General features: G+C 42.3%; 1 protein-coding gene across 1 annotated transcript; it reads left to right on the forward strand.

The window, feature by feature from the left end:
* The first annotated feature begins 1982 nt into the window (after positions 1 to 1982).
* LOC111219022 (activin receptor type-1B-like) lies at positions 1983 to 16581 on the forward strand. The gene is made up of 9 exons (XM_022741574.1): positions 1983 to 2158; positions 10720 to 10956; positions 11069 to 11329; positions 11603 to 11833; positions 12119 to 12286; positions 12456 to 12612; positions 13439 to 13563; positions 13685 to 13815; positions 14371 to 16581. Exons 1-9 carry the CDS (start codon positions 2095 to 2097, stop codon positions 14494 to 14496), a joined length of 1500 nt encoding a protein of 499 aa, XP_022597295.1. The 5' UTR covers positions 1983 to 2094; the 3' UTR covers positions 14497 to 16581.
* Positions 16582 to 17052: the final 471 nt, after the last annotated feature.

The following is a 17052-nucleotide window of genomic DNA, read 5'->3' on the forward strand; positions in this document are numbered from 1 at the left end:
TTTGATTGATGATGAATCAGTCATTGACTATGGATGGATACACATGTTTGTCACACAGTCTGACCTAATACTGGCGCCGCCTGCAAATGTAGAAAGGCCCAAAGTCACCTGCTGTGCATATAAAGCCTTTCATTTAGAGCTCTTCCCCTGCTGCCTCCTAACCCACAGCCATAAAAAAGTAAAGTTTAGTGAGTTGTCTGTCAAAGCCAAATCGGGTTCCTCCTCCATTTGCATTGTCATGCCTGACTTTAAATTTCTACTTTGAATGTAGGTGTAGCTTAGTTTAATTTAGAATCATGAGTTTTGTGACTGACTTCAGATCATTAAAACTCAAATGAGTCTGTCAGTCATCAGATCATTTTCACTATTATCATTATAAATCATCTTCATGAAACGTTTTATGTCATGAAAAGAGACATTTTTGCATGTGAAGTAATACTGCCAGGGGATGGTGGATGTTTAGACCCAGTTTATTCCCTGAATACATTTTGTCTCTAATAGATCAGTCACCCAAAGTAGAAACTTGATTAATAACCTCAATCAGGAACCCAAATGAATAAAAACAGAGTCACTCCTGGCAGTTGAAATGGATGTAACCACTTTGTATTGTTGCTGTTTGTTTCATGTTGTGAAACCAATAAACAGATGGGAAAAAACTTAACCCAACATATTCACTCTGATTTAATCTCCGAACCACAGAAATTAAAGTAAAATCATTCAGACTAATCTGATAATATATAGAAGGTGATGCCGTTTTTCTGATAAATTACAGAACAGCAATGAACAGCAACAACAGAGGTGTGATCAAATTATTTTCACAGTTTTTACCCTTTGTGACATTATTTTTTTTTTTTAAGTGAAACCTGTTTATGTCATGAAAAGAGACATCTTATGATTTGGAAGAGTGGAAGCCAGATAGACTCAGTTTGTTCCCTGAATGCATCTTTGTTTCCAAAACATCATTCACAAACTGCACAGTGTTTAGTAATGACCTCAAATGGAATAAGCAAATCAAAACCAAATTTAGCCAAAAGGTTTAGTATGATATCATCTTTAGGACATTAAAAAAAATCACATTTTCACATGTTTTTCTTAAATGTGAACAAAATTTGTTTTGTTTTGGGTTTTTTGAATGTTGTTTCGACAACAAAAGCAATCTGAATATGTTAACTTGTGCTTCAGGGAATAGTGAGGTTGTTTTTGCTGACATTTTATACATTGAACAATCAGTTGATTATTAAATGAAAGTAACTGTCAGACCTATACAGAGTGAAAATAATCATTGAGTGCAACCTTACAGTACTTCCCTGATGGGATAATCCTACCTCGCCCAAAATATGCTGTGTGTGTTAATTTTATTTATTATTTATTTCTTAAAATTGAAATTTTAAAATTGAAATTTTATAAAACACAATTTTACAACCATGCTGGTCTTGAAAACAGATTTTATACAAAATGGAGAGTGGAGGACCCATCATTGCTGATTTTGCACTTCATTATTGAGATATTCTAACTAACGTTTGATAACTCAAATTACATGTAGATCCAAATTAAATGTAGAGAACTTGCGGTTTTGAGGGCCCCCTGGAGGTCTGGGGCCCGTGGTAATGGGTTGACCTTGGGGAACTGCTTCTGTTTTAAAATATTAATCTGATTTTTTTTTTTTTTTTTCCTCTTTACTGCACTTTCTTTGAAGTTAACTGATACAAATTCAAATTAATTTTTGACTTTACCTTTGACGCCTACAACTTCTGCACAGTTACTGAACATAGTTTGTCTTTTAATAATCTGGGACTGGAACATTGAAATTCTTACCTCAACTTTTTATTTTCAGCACTGCCCTGACCTCGGTGGCAGACGAGGCCATGCAGCAGCAGCAGCAGCGGCGGCAACAGCAGCGGCAGCGGGCCCTCCCCTTTAAACACGCACACACACCCCTTTAAATACGTCACTAGCCTGGCTGGCTGGCTGGCTGGCGAGTATCTGGCGGTGTGGTGTGTGCGGTCGGACTGTGGTTGTGTTTCAGGTCTGGTCGTGTTGATAACGACACACTTAGGACGCATTTCATCGCGGAGAGATGGGAATTCAGAAGAAATGGCTCTAAATCAAATTGCCCTGCCGCTGCTGGCCCTGTTCGGGTTGGTGGCCGTCGGTAATGGTAAGTTTCATGTGAGCACCTCTCCGGCTTTTGTCTCGATGTGTTTTCCTGGACTGGGCATCGCCTGTTGTCGCTCATCGCCATGGCGCTGTGTATCGGGGATTTGGCTAACCGTATCTAGCTAGCGTCGACCTCAAAACCACAGCTGCTCTTTGTCCGAAACAAAAGTCATGCTTTTTGGGTAGTTTGTTCTTGATTGTGATATTTATCGACTGGCAAAACCCCGACGTGTTAATGATCGGCATTGAACACGGAGCAAGTAGCTAAACCACAACAACAACATGGTGGGGCTGTTTGTTACGAGGCGCCAGCTAACGTTTGCTAGCTAACTGGATAATCAACTGACTAAAGTTGAATATTGTCAATAATTGTGCTTCGTCTGTGGGCTACAAGACTGAAGTAAAATCATTTTGTTATGTCGCACGAACACATCAAGTGGCGAGTAATAATCTACAGTCTAGTGTTGATGTTGAAGTTATCTCTCAGCGGCTGTTATGCTAAGATATTTACCAAACAATCTCCTGTCGGCTTGTGACTGCTTATCTCTGCACTGCTTGGGTACAACACCATGCAGTGATAGCTGGCTGGTTAAATATGTGCAGTGTGGTTGCATGTTGTGAGCATTGGTCTCCACAATGGAAAGAGCAGAAAGGAGTCTGTGAAGGAAGGCCTAACCTACTTTGTGCATGAAATGTGTTTTTGAGAGTAAATACTGGCAGCTCTTCCATTGGTGTCCATTTGTAAGGAGTGAAAAGGCTCCTTAGTGGCCTCCAGCAGAAAGTGAATGCTGGCATAGGGTGACAACAGCCGTGCATTCAGCTATCCCAGACAGAAGTCAGAGTTGAAGTCTGGGTTCATTGTGATGGAAATGTGGCAAGTGGGGTCTTTTGAGGCGCCAGTTATGGGGCTGCTTCAGTCTGAATCCTCCCGCTGGAGCAGCTGATCCCCAACACCACATCACTGTCTCAAATGGGCAGATGTTGTGCTAAAGGTACGTGTGCCTCTACGGCATGTCCACTCATCTTTGACTTTGTGCCAAACACCCAACTTTTACATATAGTCATGTCATGTGTTGCGCAAAAACCCTTTTTTTTTTGCTCTTCCTGGTGTCTTTAAATTTTGAGGCTGTTTCACCTTGTTGCAACTTGCCGCTCAGCCAGTGAACTCAGTAATAAAAAGACAAAATTCAGTTGTGTGTGCCAAAAGAAATATCCTGACTTCACTGTCATCTGTTGAAGTGTGTGTCTTGCCTTAAACAGTTGAGTCATCCTTCCAAGAAATATGAAAGTATGCCCACCCCCGCTTAGTTTAGGTAAGGGTGCAGTTTACCATGTCCGATTGTTTTATGTAAGGCATGCAGGGAAAATGATCACACCTGAGTGGCTAGTTTGTTTGACTGGGTTACTCTAACATTAACAGTGATGTGTGAGGGGAACGTGGGGGTGGGTGTGTGGCCTGAGCAGACAGGGGGTGAGGATGGGTTTGTCCAGCTGGCGAGGTCTGTCATGTAAGGGGCCCACAAGTTTGTCTGGAGCCATGGTTTCACACCATATAATGGATTACACCATGCAAGGGCTGAAACCAGACAAACCTGAAAGTAGCTGTGCCAGAGCAGATTCCAGGGCTGTGGCAAGTGTAGTATGTTTTTGTGAGAATACACTTTACTCACATGTTTGATGAATCTGTCATGTGTTGTTGACTTCATAAGGATTAAGAGTCAGTGGTGTTATGGGCATTACATGCCTGCATGACGCAGTCTTCCTGGGTGCATTGAACACAGTAGCAATGTGATATGGGCACTGTCAACCACACTGCCGTGAGGTAGGGCGCGTCCGTCTCTTTCTCTTTTCTTCCCACCCTCTCCAATCTCTCTCTCTCTCATATAAAAGGCCTGGTGCTTTATCAGAATTTAATCTGTACTTTGTTATCTTTGGTCCCACTCCTGCTTTCACTTACTCACTGCCACCACAGGCAGCTGAAGAAAACTTCAGCATTGGCTGTGTGTGTTTGCTTGATTTTTTTTTTAGTTTTTCTAGGTTAAAACAAGCCTTTAGAGATGAGGTCCTGCTATTTCTTGAACTCTGCACTGACTTTTACTAACCCCTTCACATATTATCACTAGCCCTGCCAGAGCCTTGTCATTCCCTGATGCGCGTCAAAGTGTGAATCAAAGACAGAGCGATTGGAAAACAGACAAAAGTCCCTTCCTCTTAACTTGTTCACAGACCTGCCTCTGGTACAGGTGCTGTTTAATGTCAAATTTGATGTGAAGGAGTTCAGGTGGAGAAAGTATGAGCTAGTCAGATTGGAACATGTGTACACCTGCCCATTAGATCAGAGCCAAGGAAATGTACGGAGAAAGGTTGAAACTTATTGGGTTCAAAGGTGTGTGCATGTGAGGAGAGGAGAGTTTGCTCAGGAGAGGGAGGGAGAGAGGGAGGGTGGTTGGTTGGTTGGTAGTATTTCCAGCTGTTTTAAGGGAGAAAGTTGTTTTGTTTTTTTCTGAAAGGTGTAGCAGTTGTCGAGGCCCGTTCTAGATAGACTGATGTGTAAGCTGCCAGGTCCCTGCAGCAAAATCATGCTCAAATGAAGTTGCACGCCCCCTGTATAAATGTCATGTTACTTCCTGGCCCAAAACTACTTCTTTTACCATTTGTGTTTACCAACACTTTCTATAATGTGGCACTGAGCCAGAAAGGGTCAGGTCAGGTCTGGGGTGGTCTAGTTTTCCCTCCATAATGACCAGTGTTGTTAATGACCTCCGTTGGCCCAGAGGCACAGAGCCCTAATTGCTACAGCAGACAGCATAGCCCCTGACTGACCCAGCTCCGCCATTACTGATGTTGGACCACAAGGGATTACTACCACAGCAGAGCCAGCCCACTTCTCAGTTGCCCACTTCTCTAAGCCATTAAGTTACACAGAGCACTTTGTCTTTTTTTTTTTTTCTTTTTTTTTTTAAAGGGTTTTTGTAGTATGCATTGGTAGTACAGCGACATTTGCTTGTTGTGGTAAACCTTAAATGTTCATGGTGACAGCGAGGTTATTATTGTCACAGTACACCCAGACAGACCTGGTAGCTGTGCGAGTTCATGTCTATAGGGCTAAACCTGACACCCGTCCTCCAGTACATGTCTCTTTGTAGAGGTGTTTGATTTGTTTTTTTGGCTGCTGTTGGAATGCAGATTAGACCTGCTCTGCCTCCCATTTTCTGCTGGAAGGTGTGCAGTCTACTTGTCAAGTTTTCTCCAGCACTTCCCTGACAATGATTTGCTTTGATTTTTGAGGTTGGTAAGACTTTTTTTTTTTTTTTTTTTTTTTTTTGCTTGCGGGAATATCGTTTGAGTGTATATTGTCTAACTAGTTCTTGAATTACAATTTAAACCTCTACCTTTTTGCTTTATTACTCTCAGGCCTCCATGGTGACATTACCTTGAAATGAACCAATGTGTGTTTCACTTGGCAGTCAAACAACCATCCTTGCAACAAACTCCAATATGCAAAGTTGTTCCTTTTCTGACTAGCAAATGTAATTTTATTTGGATGGTATGATTTCTGTATTAATATGGCAGTCATACACAGTCCCTGTGTATCTCCTACACAGCAATGATAGGAGTGGACTGTTTGATGATGATAAACAGAGGAAGTTGTTTTGGTGTATTAAGTTATCTAGCTTAAGCACTGTATCCAAAATAATTGTAGATGATCATCATTTTTTGTTTTTCCACTAACAACTGCATGGCATCATTATCCAAAATTTAAAAATCATATTTCTGATTTCTTGTCAGTTGTCTTTGTTTTTTTTTGTTTTTTTGTTTTGTTTTTTCTCTGCTTTGTTTTGAATTGGTAATTTAAATAATGAAACCATGCATCACCAAAAATAAATGTCATGAAATTAAGTACAAAGTACTTTTTGTAAAAAGGAGGTAGCCATCAATCTGCCGTGGTAGATGGTAGACATCAATCTGGAGTCATCCTGAACTGAAGCAAGAGCTCGGTATCGTCTGAAAATGTTCTTTAGTAATGCCAATGCAATGCACGAGTTTCAGTACTGATACTTTTCATATAAACCCTTTGTTTTTCATGTAAGTAAAAGGCTAAAGTTTTAACTGTTTAATGTTGTCTAAACCCAAGCAAACATGAACATGCCAAATTAGGCAACATTTAGTCAAAAAAAAGCCATTTGTTTTGTTTTCAGTAATAAAACAGTGTTGAGGTTTGACACCCAACCATGACTGTAGCAGGAGTAAAACTTGAACAACAGTTGTAGGAAGACAGAAAAAAGGGGTAATTGTTAAGTCCCTGGTCAGCTAATACTCAGAAGATTTTTTAAGCTCAAGTCACATGGCTGATGCATTGGCTCACAGTAGTGCAATGTACCAGGTCATCAAAGAGGCAGCATTGACCAGTGGGAATTTGAGCGCCAGCACCAGCATCAGCAGCATTTCTGAAGTGAGCCTGTGCTCACACTTGTGCCTACGAACTCATTAGGACAGCAGACACTCACACACACATACAAACACACACATAGCACACATAACAAACAGACAGACAGACAGACAGACAGACAGGATGTAGCCTAGAGGGTAGTGGTTGGTAGAGATAGTAGAAGCAGCCTCAGCCCCAGAGACCTTACTTTAGAATCAGATCAGTAATCTGACCCTCAGATGCAGACAAAGGTAATGACTTTCCTCCTTCCCCTAGCATTGATTAGGACACAGTTGTGGTGTGTGTGTGTGTGTGCGCCCGTATGTGTGTGTTGCACTCACGCTGTCTGGTGGCGTCTGCTTGTCTTGATCAGCTCTCAGTCTGGTATCTGTATGGATCTAATTTCAGCCAGTGCATTTTGGTAATGGCGCTCTGCTCCCCGTACACACGCACGTACCGACTGTCTCTGCCTGCGTCACTTAGCCCTCAGAAACCCACTGTGTTTGTGTAACCCCGCCGTCCCGCGCTGAGCACGCTTAGAGTATTTTCCACAGACTTTATCAACTTAACATACTTGACAGTTCACCTCTGTTTTGACAGGGTTGCTCCGCACGAGTAAGTCTGAACAACACATGTATACACTCACGCATACACAAAACATTGTCATCAAGGTTAAATCTGTAAAGGTGTTTGGAATGGGACTATGCTGTGGTTTTTAGTTGGGTCCAAGTTAAGACGACACTGGTTATGGCAACAATGTTTTATTAATCCCCTCCTCACCATGTCTGCCATTTCCTGTCTCAACATGAACGGAATGATAGGAACTTCACACACTTGCAGCTCAAAGGAGTAACTGTTTTTGCTGTGTTCTCCCCTTTTTTCCTCCACCGGTCCCTTTTTTCCTGTTATATACCCCCTCCCACAAGTCAAAGTCTAGACTGGGTTTTTAATGACGGACGCAGCTGGTCACTTGGGTAGACCTCAATCGCAGCTGGGGGGCTCTGTAAGTCCCGCTCGTTACCCCCTCTGCCCCCTCCTGTCTGTATTGTCCTGCCCAATTTGGGACCAGCCCCCATCCTGTCTGGCCCAGAGCAGCCCCCAAACATCGGGGTTGTTACTGCTAACCCTGGGCTGTCCCCTGCGCGCCACCCATCCCCCCATCACTGCCCGACGCAGTAGTGCGCTCCCCCACTCCAGTCTGCTCTTTGTTCGTGCAGGGCCAGTCCAATCCCTCCTCATGTCGTCTTAATCTCCACACAAAGGACCAGTGTAAAGACCACCAATTATGTGGATACAAGAGCAGAGTTCACTCAAACCACACACACCCAGCCAATACTCAGATCCATGTATATTTAGGCTTGGTATTATTCCTAGCCTAGCTTTGTTACACTTCTGCTCTGAATCAAGTGAGATATGCAGAGCAAACGACATGGCATTTGGGTAAATGCTAGCGAGCCAGGAGTTCTTACTTGGACACTGTTTGATTTAGTTACATACCTCTTATTTTTGAGGTCATGGTTTCACATTGTGTCAGTATAGATTTTCCTATAGAGGTATCCCTTTAATATCTCTGGTCGGGTTCTAATGGGAAATGTTTGCAAATCAATGAACACAACTGTTTTGTGACAGTATTGGGTTAACAGGATTTTTGCTTCAATGTGATGAATGTTGTTTGTTAGGTAACAGGATTTATCCATAAATGGTTTTCTATCTCTGTCATTATATAAAATTACATATTCTGTCATGGATTTGCTCCATATTGGTTACACAGTGTTGTTGCTTGTTTGTGTGGAAGCAGCCTACATATGGTATAGTCACAAGGTAGCCTTTAAGGAAGGGGGAAGACTTGCCACAAAACAAACTCTTGGTTGACCACAAACCATCCGTGGCAGACTGGAGAGGGGAACGTGTGTGTTTTCAGCCATGTTTGGTTTCCTTCCTGAGCTTCTGTCTGTATGTCTGTGTACCATCTGTCCTACCACACACAGAGTCTCCAGGATGCGCCTGCTCATTTCAGATCATGGTGTTCTTACCAGCTTGCTGTTGTTAATTTTATTGCTGTATATTAGTGCAATATGTTTGTGGTAGGAACTCTTTTACAGTCTTCAGTTTGATTCTTGTGAGAAAAATGAAGGACATAAAGTCTAGTTTACATCAGGGCTGTATTGCGCCTGTGCTGTGGAGAAACTCTTAATGTATGTTGTTTTTTAAAATGTCACTCTTGCTTTGAGGATGGATTGATCAAAAATGATTTGATTTATTTCAGTGAGAACCAGTTAACAGCGGGCCTACAAAAGAGGAGCCGATGGAAGGAGGGTTTCAAGTCATCTGAATTTAATGGATATCGAGCGTTGTCCAGCTTTTTAACCTACTGCAGTTACTCATGTCATCTGTTCTATTTTGCTAAAATATTTGCTCCATTAATGCTGCAGATTAGCGTGATGTGGCACAGGGCTTGTTTTTCTCTCTTTATCAGCCCCAGCCTGCTTCACCTCCGTGTAATCTGCAGGAAATTCCATCTGCATGCGAACTTTGGTGAATTTGGACACACTCCACCAAGAGTTCCTGCCACTTTCCCGCTCACCTCCCAGAGAGCAAGACACACACGCAAACACCAAACAGATGAGAAATATTCCTGAAACCCTGCTCCAAGTGTTCCACATTTCCAGTTACCAGTCAGTGGACAAGCATAGACACATCAGCAAACACGCTACATGCAAAAAATGCTCCCACACAGAACGCAACCTCCCACAGTTCAGTCGAGTGGAAACCACTCCCATGACACAGGGGTTTGCGGTTTTGTCCACTTGGATGTTACATGCTGATGGTGCAATCAGTGTATCAGTCATTTTCAGTAATTTTTTTTGTTTTTGGGCTTTTCTTCAGAAGAGCCCCATAGTGTGATGACTCAGTTGGTTAAAGAATGCGTTAAAATCTGCTGACACCTTTTTGACAGAGTCGGTACAAACAGGGAAGATCAGTGAGCTCATCTGGTCAAAGAAACCCTCAGGATAAGACACAGGGGATTAGTGGAAGCTTGCCACTCTTAGAATCTTTTCTTTCCTCTGGGCCAGACATTGTCAGTGGTCCAACTGATGCTGAGCCTTTTTTTTTTTTTTTTTTTTTTTTTTTTTTTGTAAGAGAACAAGGATTGAAATTCCTCTCTGCTTTGTGTCTCCTCCTCTGTTGTTGTTGGTACGATGGTCATGTCTTCGGTAAGTCCACAGCGATTAGTCTTGAGTGGTCCAGCCTTTGTCTTGACCAAGGATCAGCTCTTGGCCTGTCACGCCTCACTCACGGCCCTGTTGTCAGTCATTTACCACTGACTGGGCTTCAGTTGAGTTTAGCTGCTTCCCTGTGTTTTTCCCATGTGAAAACTAGTCCCACAGCCATCTGACCTATCCTGCTCCTGCTTTGCACTCTGGAAGCAGAAAACCCTGGAAGAAGCCTTCTGTGCTGACCTTACTCCAAATAAGAAGCATGTGTGCTGTGACTGAAAATCACATTTCACTCCAAATCTAATCAGTTTGCCGTTTCTTGTTCTCTGGGTTGCTCAGCAAATGCTGGTTTTGGTTTTGGATGCGGCAGATATGTGCGGACTTTCTGGCACTGACCTCATTTGAGCGTGTAGGTGGACCATTGTAGTTTTATTACAGCGGTAGCAGGAGTTCCATTCTGTCAGCTTTAATAGGTCCCCGCGCAGGAGTGTGCTGTGTTTAATAAAACTCCTGTCTCATTAGCTTAAACAGTGGCAGCTCTCTGTGTCGGTGTGAGAAAGACAGAGGAGAGGCATGGAGCAGAATGCTGCATTGGGGATTTGGCAGGAGCCGTCTCCCGTTGTTGGGTTTCACTTTGTCTGTCCCACTGGGCAGGTCCATCTCCACCCTGCGTGTTTGGGTTCATCTGCAGTGACGGATCTGATTTCAGGGCCGTCGAGGCTGTCTGGCTGCTGCTGTGTCCTTATGTCACAAAATGCCTAAAGCTGAATGGGATACTACACTCTTTACATCCTGTGTTGAACATGTGGGGTCAGCTTGCCCCCTGCTGGACATGATGGAGAAGTGATATAGATTTTTTTTTTTTTTACAGAGTGGTCCCTATATGATCAATTAACTCTCTGTCCTTTCCCACAGCTCTGCGTTGTAACTGTACAAACTGTGAGAAGACGGGCTATGAGTGTGAGACAGATGGCGCCTGCATGGCTTCTACATACTATATCCAGGGGAAGGAGCAACACGTACGCATCTGTATCAACAGGGACAACCTGGTCCCCCCTGGACAGCCCTTCTACTGTCTGAGTGCTGAGGGCCTGCTCAACACACATTGCTGCTATGTAGATTACTGCAATAGTATTGACCTGAAAGTCCCAGGTAAGGCTCCATCATAAGTATCAGACAGAGTTTCAGTTTAACAGCGACACTGTCAGTTGAATTTAAAGTAATCGGCCTCTGCTTCTCTTTCTCTTTCGTTTGCCGTCCTTAGTCCCAACAAAGGGGGGGAACTGGTCAGGCCCAGGCAGTCCCTGGGGGCCAGTGGAGCTGGTGGCGGTCATCGCAGGGCCAGTGTTCCTGCTATGTGTGCTGCTGATGGTCGGCGTGTTCCTGTTCCAGTATCACCAGAGGGCTTACAGCCACAGGCAGAGGCTGGAGGTAGAGGACCCCTCCTGTGACCATCTGTACTTGGCCAAGGACAAAACCCTGCAAGACCTCATCTATGACATGTCCACCTCCGGATCAGGCTCTGGTCAGTACATGCTGGAAAAACATGTCAAACACATTTTTAAAAAAACGCCTTTAATACCTTTTTGTCCTTTCCTGTCGGCGATAGCAGCAGCAAAACAGTCTTCCTTATGTCATTCTATAAATATACAAATGAGTGATCACTCAACTGCAACTCTAATGAAAATGATCCTGACCTAGAATCTACTGAGTGTACTTGCACCACCCCACATCTACAAAACAAGTCTACAGGGAACAATGGCTAATTTTTTGTTTGTCTCGCCATCGCCCCCTGCAGGTTTGCCTCTGTTTGTGCAGCGGACAGTAGCCAGGACCATCGTGCTGCAGGAGATAATAGGAAAGGGACGTTTCGGTGAAGTGTGGAGAGGGAAGTGGAGAGGAGGAGACGTGGCGGTGAAGATCTTCTCATCCAGAGAGGAGCGCTCGTGGTTCAGAGAGGCCGAGATCTACCAGACAATCATGCTACGACATGAAAACATCCTAGGATTCATTGCAGCAGATAATAAAGGTATGAAGATTGTGAGGATTTGGACTATTTACATGAACATTTCAGACATTTATCCAAAACATACGATGAAAGCAACATTGTTTAGGTGAGTTCCTAGACTCACCTACATTACAAGAAAAACGGGGTTCCCATAGGGGAGCCATATTTATCTGATATTTAGAAATTAAATTTTGAAGTTCTCACTATTAGTTTAAGCAAAATATCCATGAATTGAATTTGATACAGTGTAAATACTACACATGTTCTCTGACTTTTCTTTTCTTTTTTTTTCCCGCTCTCTGTCAGACAACGGCACATGGACTCAGCTCTGGCTGGTGTCAGACTATCACGAACACGGCTCTCTTTTTGACTACCTGAACCGCTACTCTGTCACCATCGAGGGCATGATCAAACTTGCGCTGTCAGCTGCCAGCGGCCTGGCACACCTACACATGGAGATCCTCGGCACTCAGGGTGAGATGAACGTGCCTGTTAAAACGCAGCACGCTGCAAATACGATGAAAAAAACGAACGAGCACAGCAGGAACACGAACGCGCACACATTGGTTATTTACGTTCTGCTAGCATGCGCTGTCTGTGTTGAGGAGGCCAATGTAACGATGTGTGATCTGTCCTTCTGCAGGTAAGCCTGGCATTGCTCACCGTGACCTCAAGTCTAAAAATATCCTGGTTAAGAAGAACGGCATGTGTGCCATAGCTGACCTCGGCCTGGCAGTCCGCCACGAGTCCATCACAGACACAATCGATATAGCACCGAATCAGCGCGTGGGCACTAAGAGGTAAATGTTTCCATACTCATTCACTCATAAGCACCCAAATGTAGTTAGACATTAGGGATCTCGCAGGTCTTTGAAGGTGAAGTGTCGGCAAACCCCATGAAAAGATCAAAAACAGCAGTGAAAAGATCCAACTAACAAATACTGTGTTGCCAACGGCAGATTATTACTCTGTGCCACAGTCCTCCGTGCTGTCCAGAAACTATGAAAAACACATTAATGAGCCCAGTGATTGAACTGTCTGACATGTTAATTACATTGAACATGGTCACTGTAGTACAAGTCCTGCATTCACCTCTGTCCTGCTGCTGACTACTTATCTTAAACCAATGCATTATTTACTCCTGTTTGAGAAGCGTTTGCTAAAACCTACAGTGCAATGTTTTGGTAAATTACTTATTGAAAGTGAAACTATGTATTTGTATTTATTTATTTATTTATTTATTTATTTATTTATTTATCGATATGAATTGTTGCTTTTGTATTTTTTTTCATGGAAGTTTTTGACTGTAACAACAAATACAGAACATCACCAACCTTATACTTTATTAAATTCCATGGAAGTTTATGAAATTAAAATTAAACATTTATTATTCTGAAATGAGTCAACAGCTTTTAAAAGTTTGTGACCTTTTTGTTTTTTTTTTTTATATTTTAGTCAGACTGATCCACTTCCTTTGGGCATGTCATTTATTAGACCTAAACATCACAATTTTAATTCCTTGAACCTTGAATTTCTCTAAGTATGATCATGGTAAAGGGGTCATAAGTCATATATAAATTCTCTTTTATTGCTATGACTGATTCCTACCCTTTGTGTCTGCCCTAGGTATATGGCTCCAGAGGTTCTGGATGAAACCATCAACATGAAACACTTTGATTCCTTCAAGTGTGCCGACATATATGCACTGGGCCTGGTGTACTGGGAAATTGCGCGTCGCTGCAATGCAGGAGGTAAGACCGCAAACGGCAGCTGACTGGAAAAAAACGAAATGTTGTTCATGTGAATGAATCGATCTAATGAAAAGGAGCATGGAACCAGAGACTGAGAAAACTTCTCCATTGTGTACCGCAGGTATCCACGAGGAGTACCAGCTGCCCTACTATGACCTCGTGCCCTCCGACCCCTCCATAGAGGAAATGAGGAAGGTGGTGTGTGACCAGAAACTGAGGCCCAATGTGCCCAACTGGTGGCAGAGCTACGAGGTATTTTACACTATGTAAACACTAAAAACCTACAGCTGCTACTTACAGTTCTCTAAAAATACATTCAGTGGCTGTATAGGGAGGCAGACTTCTAAATCAGTGTTGAGGGGGAGTATTAAATTAATTTTATAGTCAAATTTATCTTCATTTGTTAGAATTTTGTTATTCCATAATGTTGGATTACCTTTTATCATATAAAAGGGCCAGTGGTTTCTTTTATTTTCTTATTTCCTTTCTTGAAAGCACATGATTCAACACATGATTCAAATGTATTGATACACTGTTTTCACAGGCCTTATTTTCCAGATGAGAGTTGTCCACTTAAACACTGGATTATTCTTTATAAACACAGCAGTTGGTTGAAAATTTTTTATCAGACTGCATTTTATGGGAAATGTTGACATAATGATACAAAACATTTAGAATATTTCCATTTGATTTGTAGTATTTTAGATTTCGTCGTCATAATCAATCCTAAGTCATTTTCCCCATGCTGTAACATTAGACATGTTGTTTTAGACTCCAACTCATTCCTTTGTGTCCTTCCCTGTGCAGTCACTGCGTGTGATGGGGAAGATCATGAGGGAGTGCTGGTACGCCAACGGAGCGGCCAGACTGACTGCCCTGCGCATCAAGAAGACTCTGTCTCAGCTCAGCGTGGAGGAGGACGTCAAAATGTGAGCACCAGGCGGCGAAGAGACGCACTGGAGACGCACAACCAGACCACACTCCCATAGGAAACGAACACTAAAGACAAGACTGCAAATGAAAACCCTGCCAGTTTTAAAGCCACACTCCAAGTTGTGACAAGGCCTACCTCACCTTTTTAGCCAAAACTACTGAGAATCACCCCTCCCCCTCCTGACTTTTCTCTCCCCTGCCTCCCTTTGATCCTCGTGTCTCCTTCCTGTTCACTTTGACCCCCTTCTCCATGGGCCACAACACTACAGCACTACCACTGTTAATATCATTACACTCAACATTTTTTGTTTTCATTTCCCATGGCAGGAATTCTTACTATTGTACAGTGACGGGAAATTTTTCTTTTTTTTCTTTTCTTTTTTCTTTTTTCTGATCCTTTTTACCTCTGAAATTGTCCCACGACGGACTAACTAGAGTCAAGCATGTTGTGGGTTTTAAGTTTAAGAATAATAACACTTCATATTCTGTTGGCCATGCAACATCACAGTCTGTCGCTGTGAGTGTGTGAGGGGGGGAAAGAGGCTGAAGCACTGTCTGTAGTTGTGTGTGTATAAAAGGTGTCCGGACTACTAGCATATAGGCTGTGGTTCATTAGACAAAAGCAGTTATGGGACTTTTGGTTAATTAAGCATGAACAGCCAGAATGTGCTTCTTAATCCCTCACTTGAATATCCTACAAACAGAAATTAGTTGCACTCAACTGTAGCTTCATCATGTGTGAGACCCGCAGGTATCACATGACGGATGTGGTCCAGTCCTGGTGTTAGTTTGAAATGTGGCAGGGATACTGTTTGGGATGGTTTTATTTTTATTTATTTGTTGATATTATTTTTATTTCATATTGATGAACACTGTGAGATGAGATGTGACAAGCCAGAGTCTTGATATGAAAATTAATGTTGTAGTTCAGTCCAACTCTTCACCATCTTTCAGGTGTTAGATGAAATGGGGTTGTTGCATTCATTTAATAAGACGCTCAGTTCAAATATGGATGTAGCCATAGTGACGGGTTGGTGACAGGCGATGACATCGTGAACACTGAGCAAATAAGAGGCGTATGAAAAGGCAATCAAAAATACTGTTTTGTTTTTAAATATATTTTATGTGTTTTATGTAAAGACATCATGATGGGTGTTTTTCTTTTTACTTTGACATAGACACTACTGATGGGTACATATGATTTGTATATAAAACATGCAATTTTTTTCCTTTTATGCCACAAGCACCAGTGTGACAGTTGAACAGCGACTTTGCTTGAATGGTACTTTCAGAAGTCAGAATCTCTCTCTGCATGGTTTCTAACTGTGCCAGGACATAGACTGTGTCATTTGCTGGAATTTGTTTTTAATTTGCTCCTCTGGCAATTTGGTGGTACTACTGATCCCAGATAAGTTTGCTGCAACGTCTGTTTTTGTTTTTTAAATGTATAATTGTTGAATTGCTTGATGAGTTCTTTTCAGAGTTCAGTCATGCAGATCTGTTTCTACATGCGTCCTCCGGGTTGACATCTCTTTCTCATTGACACTGGAATATTTAGGAGCATGATGTAAACCTTGAATTCTGATTCTGCCAATGGCTTTTTATTCAGAAATAAAGTCAACCGCTGACAGTTCACACGCAGGGAACATACAGTTAGATGTGAGAAGTAGTTCAGAGGTTTTACTTCAAAGACTGACATGCTGTAAAGTGAAACTGCACGTTTTCATTGTACTTTGTCGCCTGCAGCTGCAAGGTTTTCTGCAGACAAAACTATGAAAGTATTACACTGACATTTGTCACCATTGGGCTCTGCACTGTTATGTCCACATGGACTTTAGTTAATGTTAGTTATGTCATCACTTGATCCAGAATCCATGTGTCATGTTAGTATCCATTTTGCATGCTGTCTCAAACACTGGGTCCTCTGCACTGAGGTAGATGAACTTAAGACTCGTTTTCCCTCCTCCTATCTGTTTGATTTTCTTTTTTCTTTTTTGTTCGGGTTGTTGGCTGTGTACCCCAGAAATGTAGCTGCTACTGTTAACATGGGTAGAAGTTCAGCAGGCAGAAGAGAAGGAGAGCCGGTGGGGGGGTGGGGGGGGTGGGGAGACTGCTGTCAGTTGAACCAAAATTGTCAAAACACTCCTGTCCATGTTTGGTTTGTTGCCATGGGTATATGACCATCAGACATCCTGTTCATAAGTAATACTTCAAGATTTCAAAAATCATGTTGTGCAAATCTTTTCAGAATTAGTTCAAAAGTGTATATAGATGATATACAATAAATTCCTCTTTTTGTTATCTGTGACTCCAACTGTGCTGCTCATTCAAGATGCCATACGCTGTGTTCATTGTGTGTTTGGGATTAAAGGATAGGATTCACATATTTTCAAGTCTGTCTTCAACTGTCTACTGTTCATACTCCACTGACTACACCGTTGGACTTACTATGGACAGTTTAAAAAGATCAAAATCAATGCAACAAAACCAGAGATATCTTTTTTTTTATTTTATTTTATTTTTATTCCAGTCATTATTCTTCCTTATCAAAAAGTG

This window comes from Seriola dumerili, unplaced genomic scaffold, assembly GCF_002260705.1.
Source record: "Seriola dumerili isolate Sdu_G_001 unplaced genomic scaffold, Sdu_1.0 BDQW01000056.1, whole genome shotgun sequence".
NCBI lineage: Eukaryota > Metazoa > Chordata > Actinopteri > Carangiformes > Carangidae > Seriola > Seriola dumerili.

Bases quoted from the DNA above. Each gene is read 5' to 3' on its own strand.
- LOC111219022 (XM_022741574.1), top strand. From the start codon at position 2,095: ATGGCTCTAAATCAAATTGCCCTGCCGCTGCTGGCCCTGTTCGGGTTG. The intron at 12,613-13,438 runs GTAAATGTTTCC...TGTCTGCCCTAG, and splicing joins CAGCGCGTGGGCACTAAGAG to GTATATGGCTCCAGAGGTTC. The intron at 13,816-14,370 runs GTATTTTACACT...TTCCCTGTGCAG, and splicing joins ACTGGTGGCAGAGCTACGAG to TCACTGCGTGTGATGGGGAA.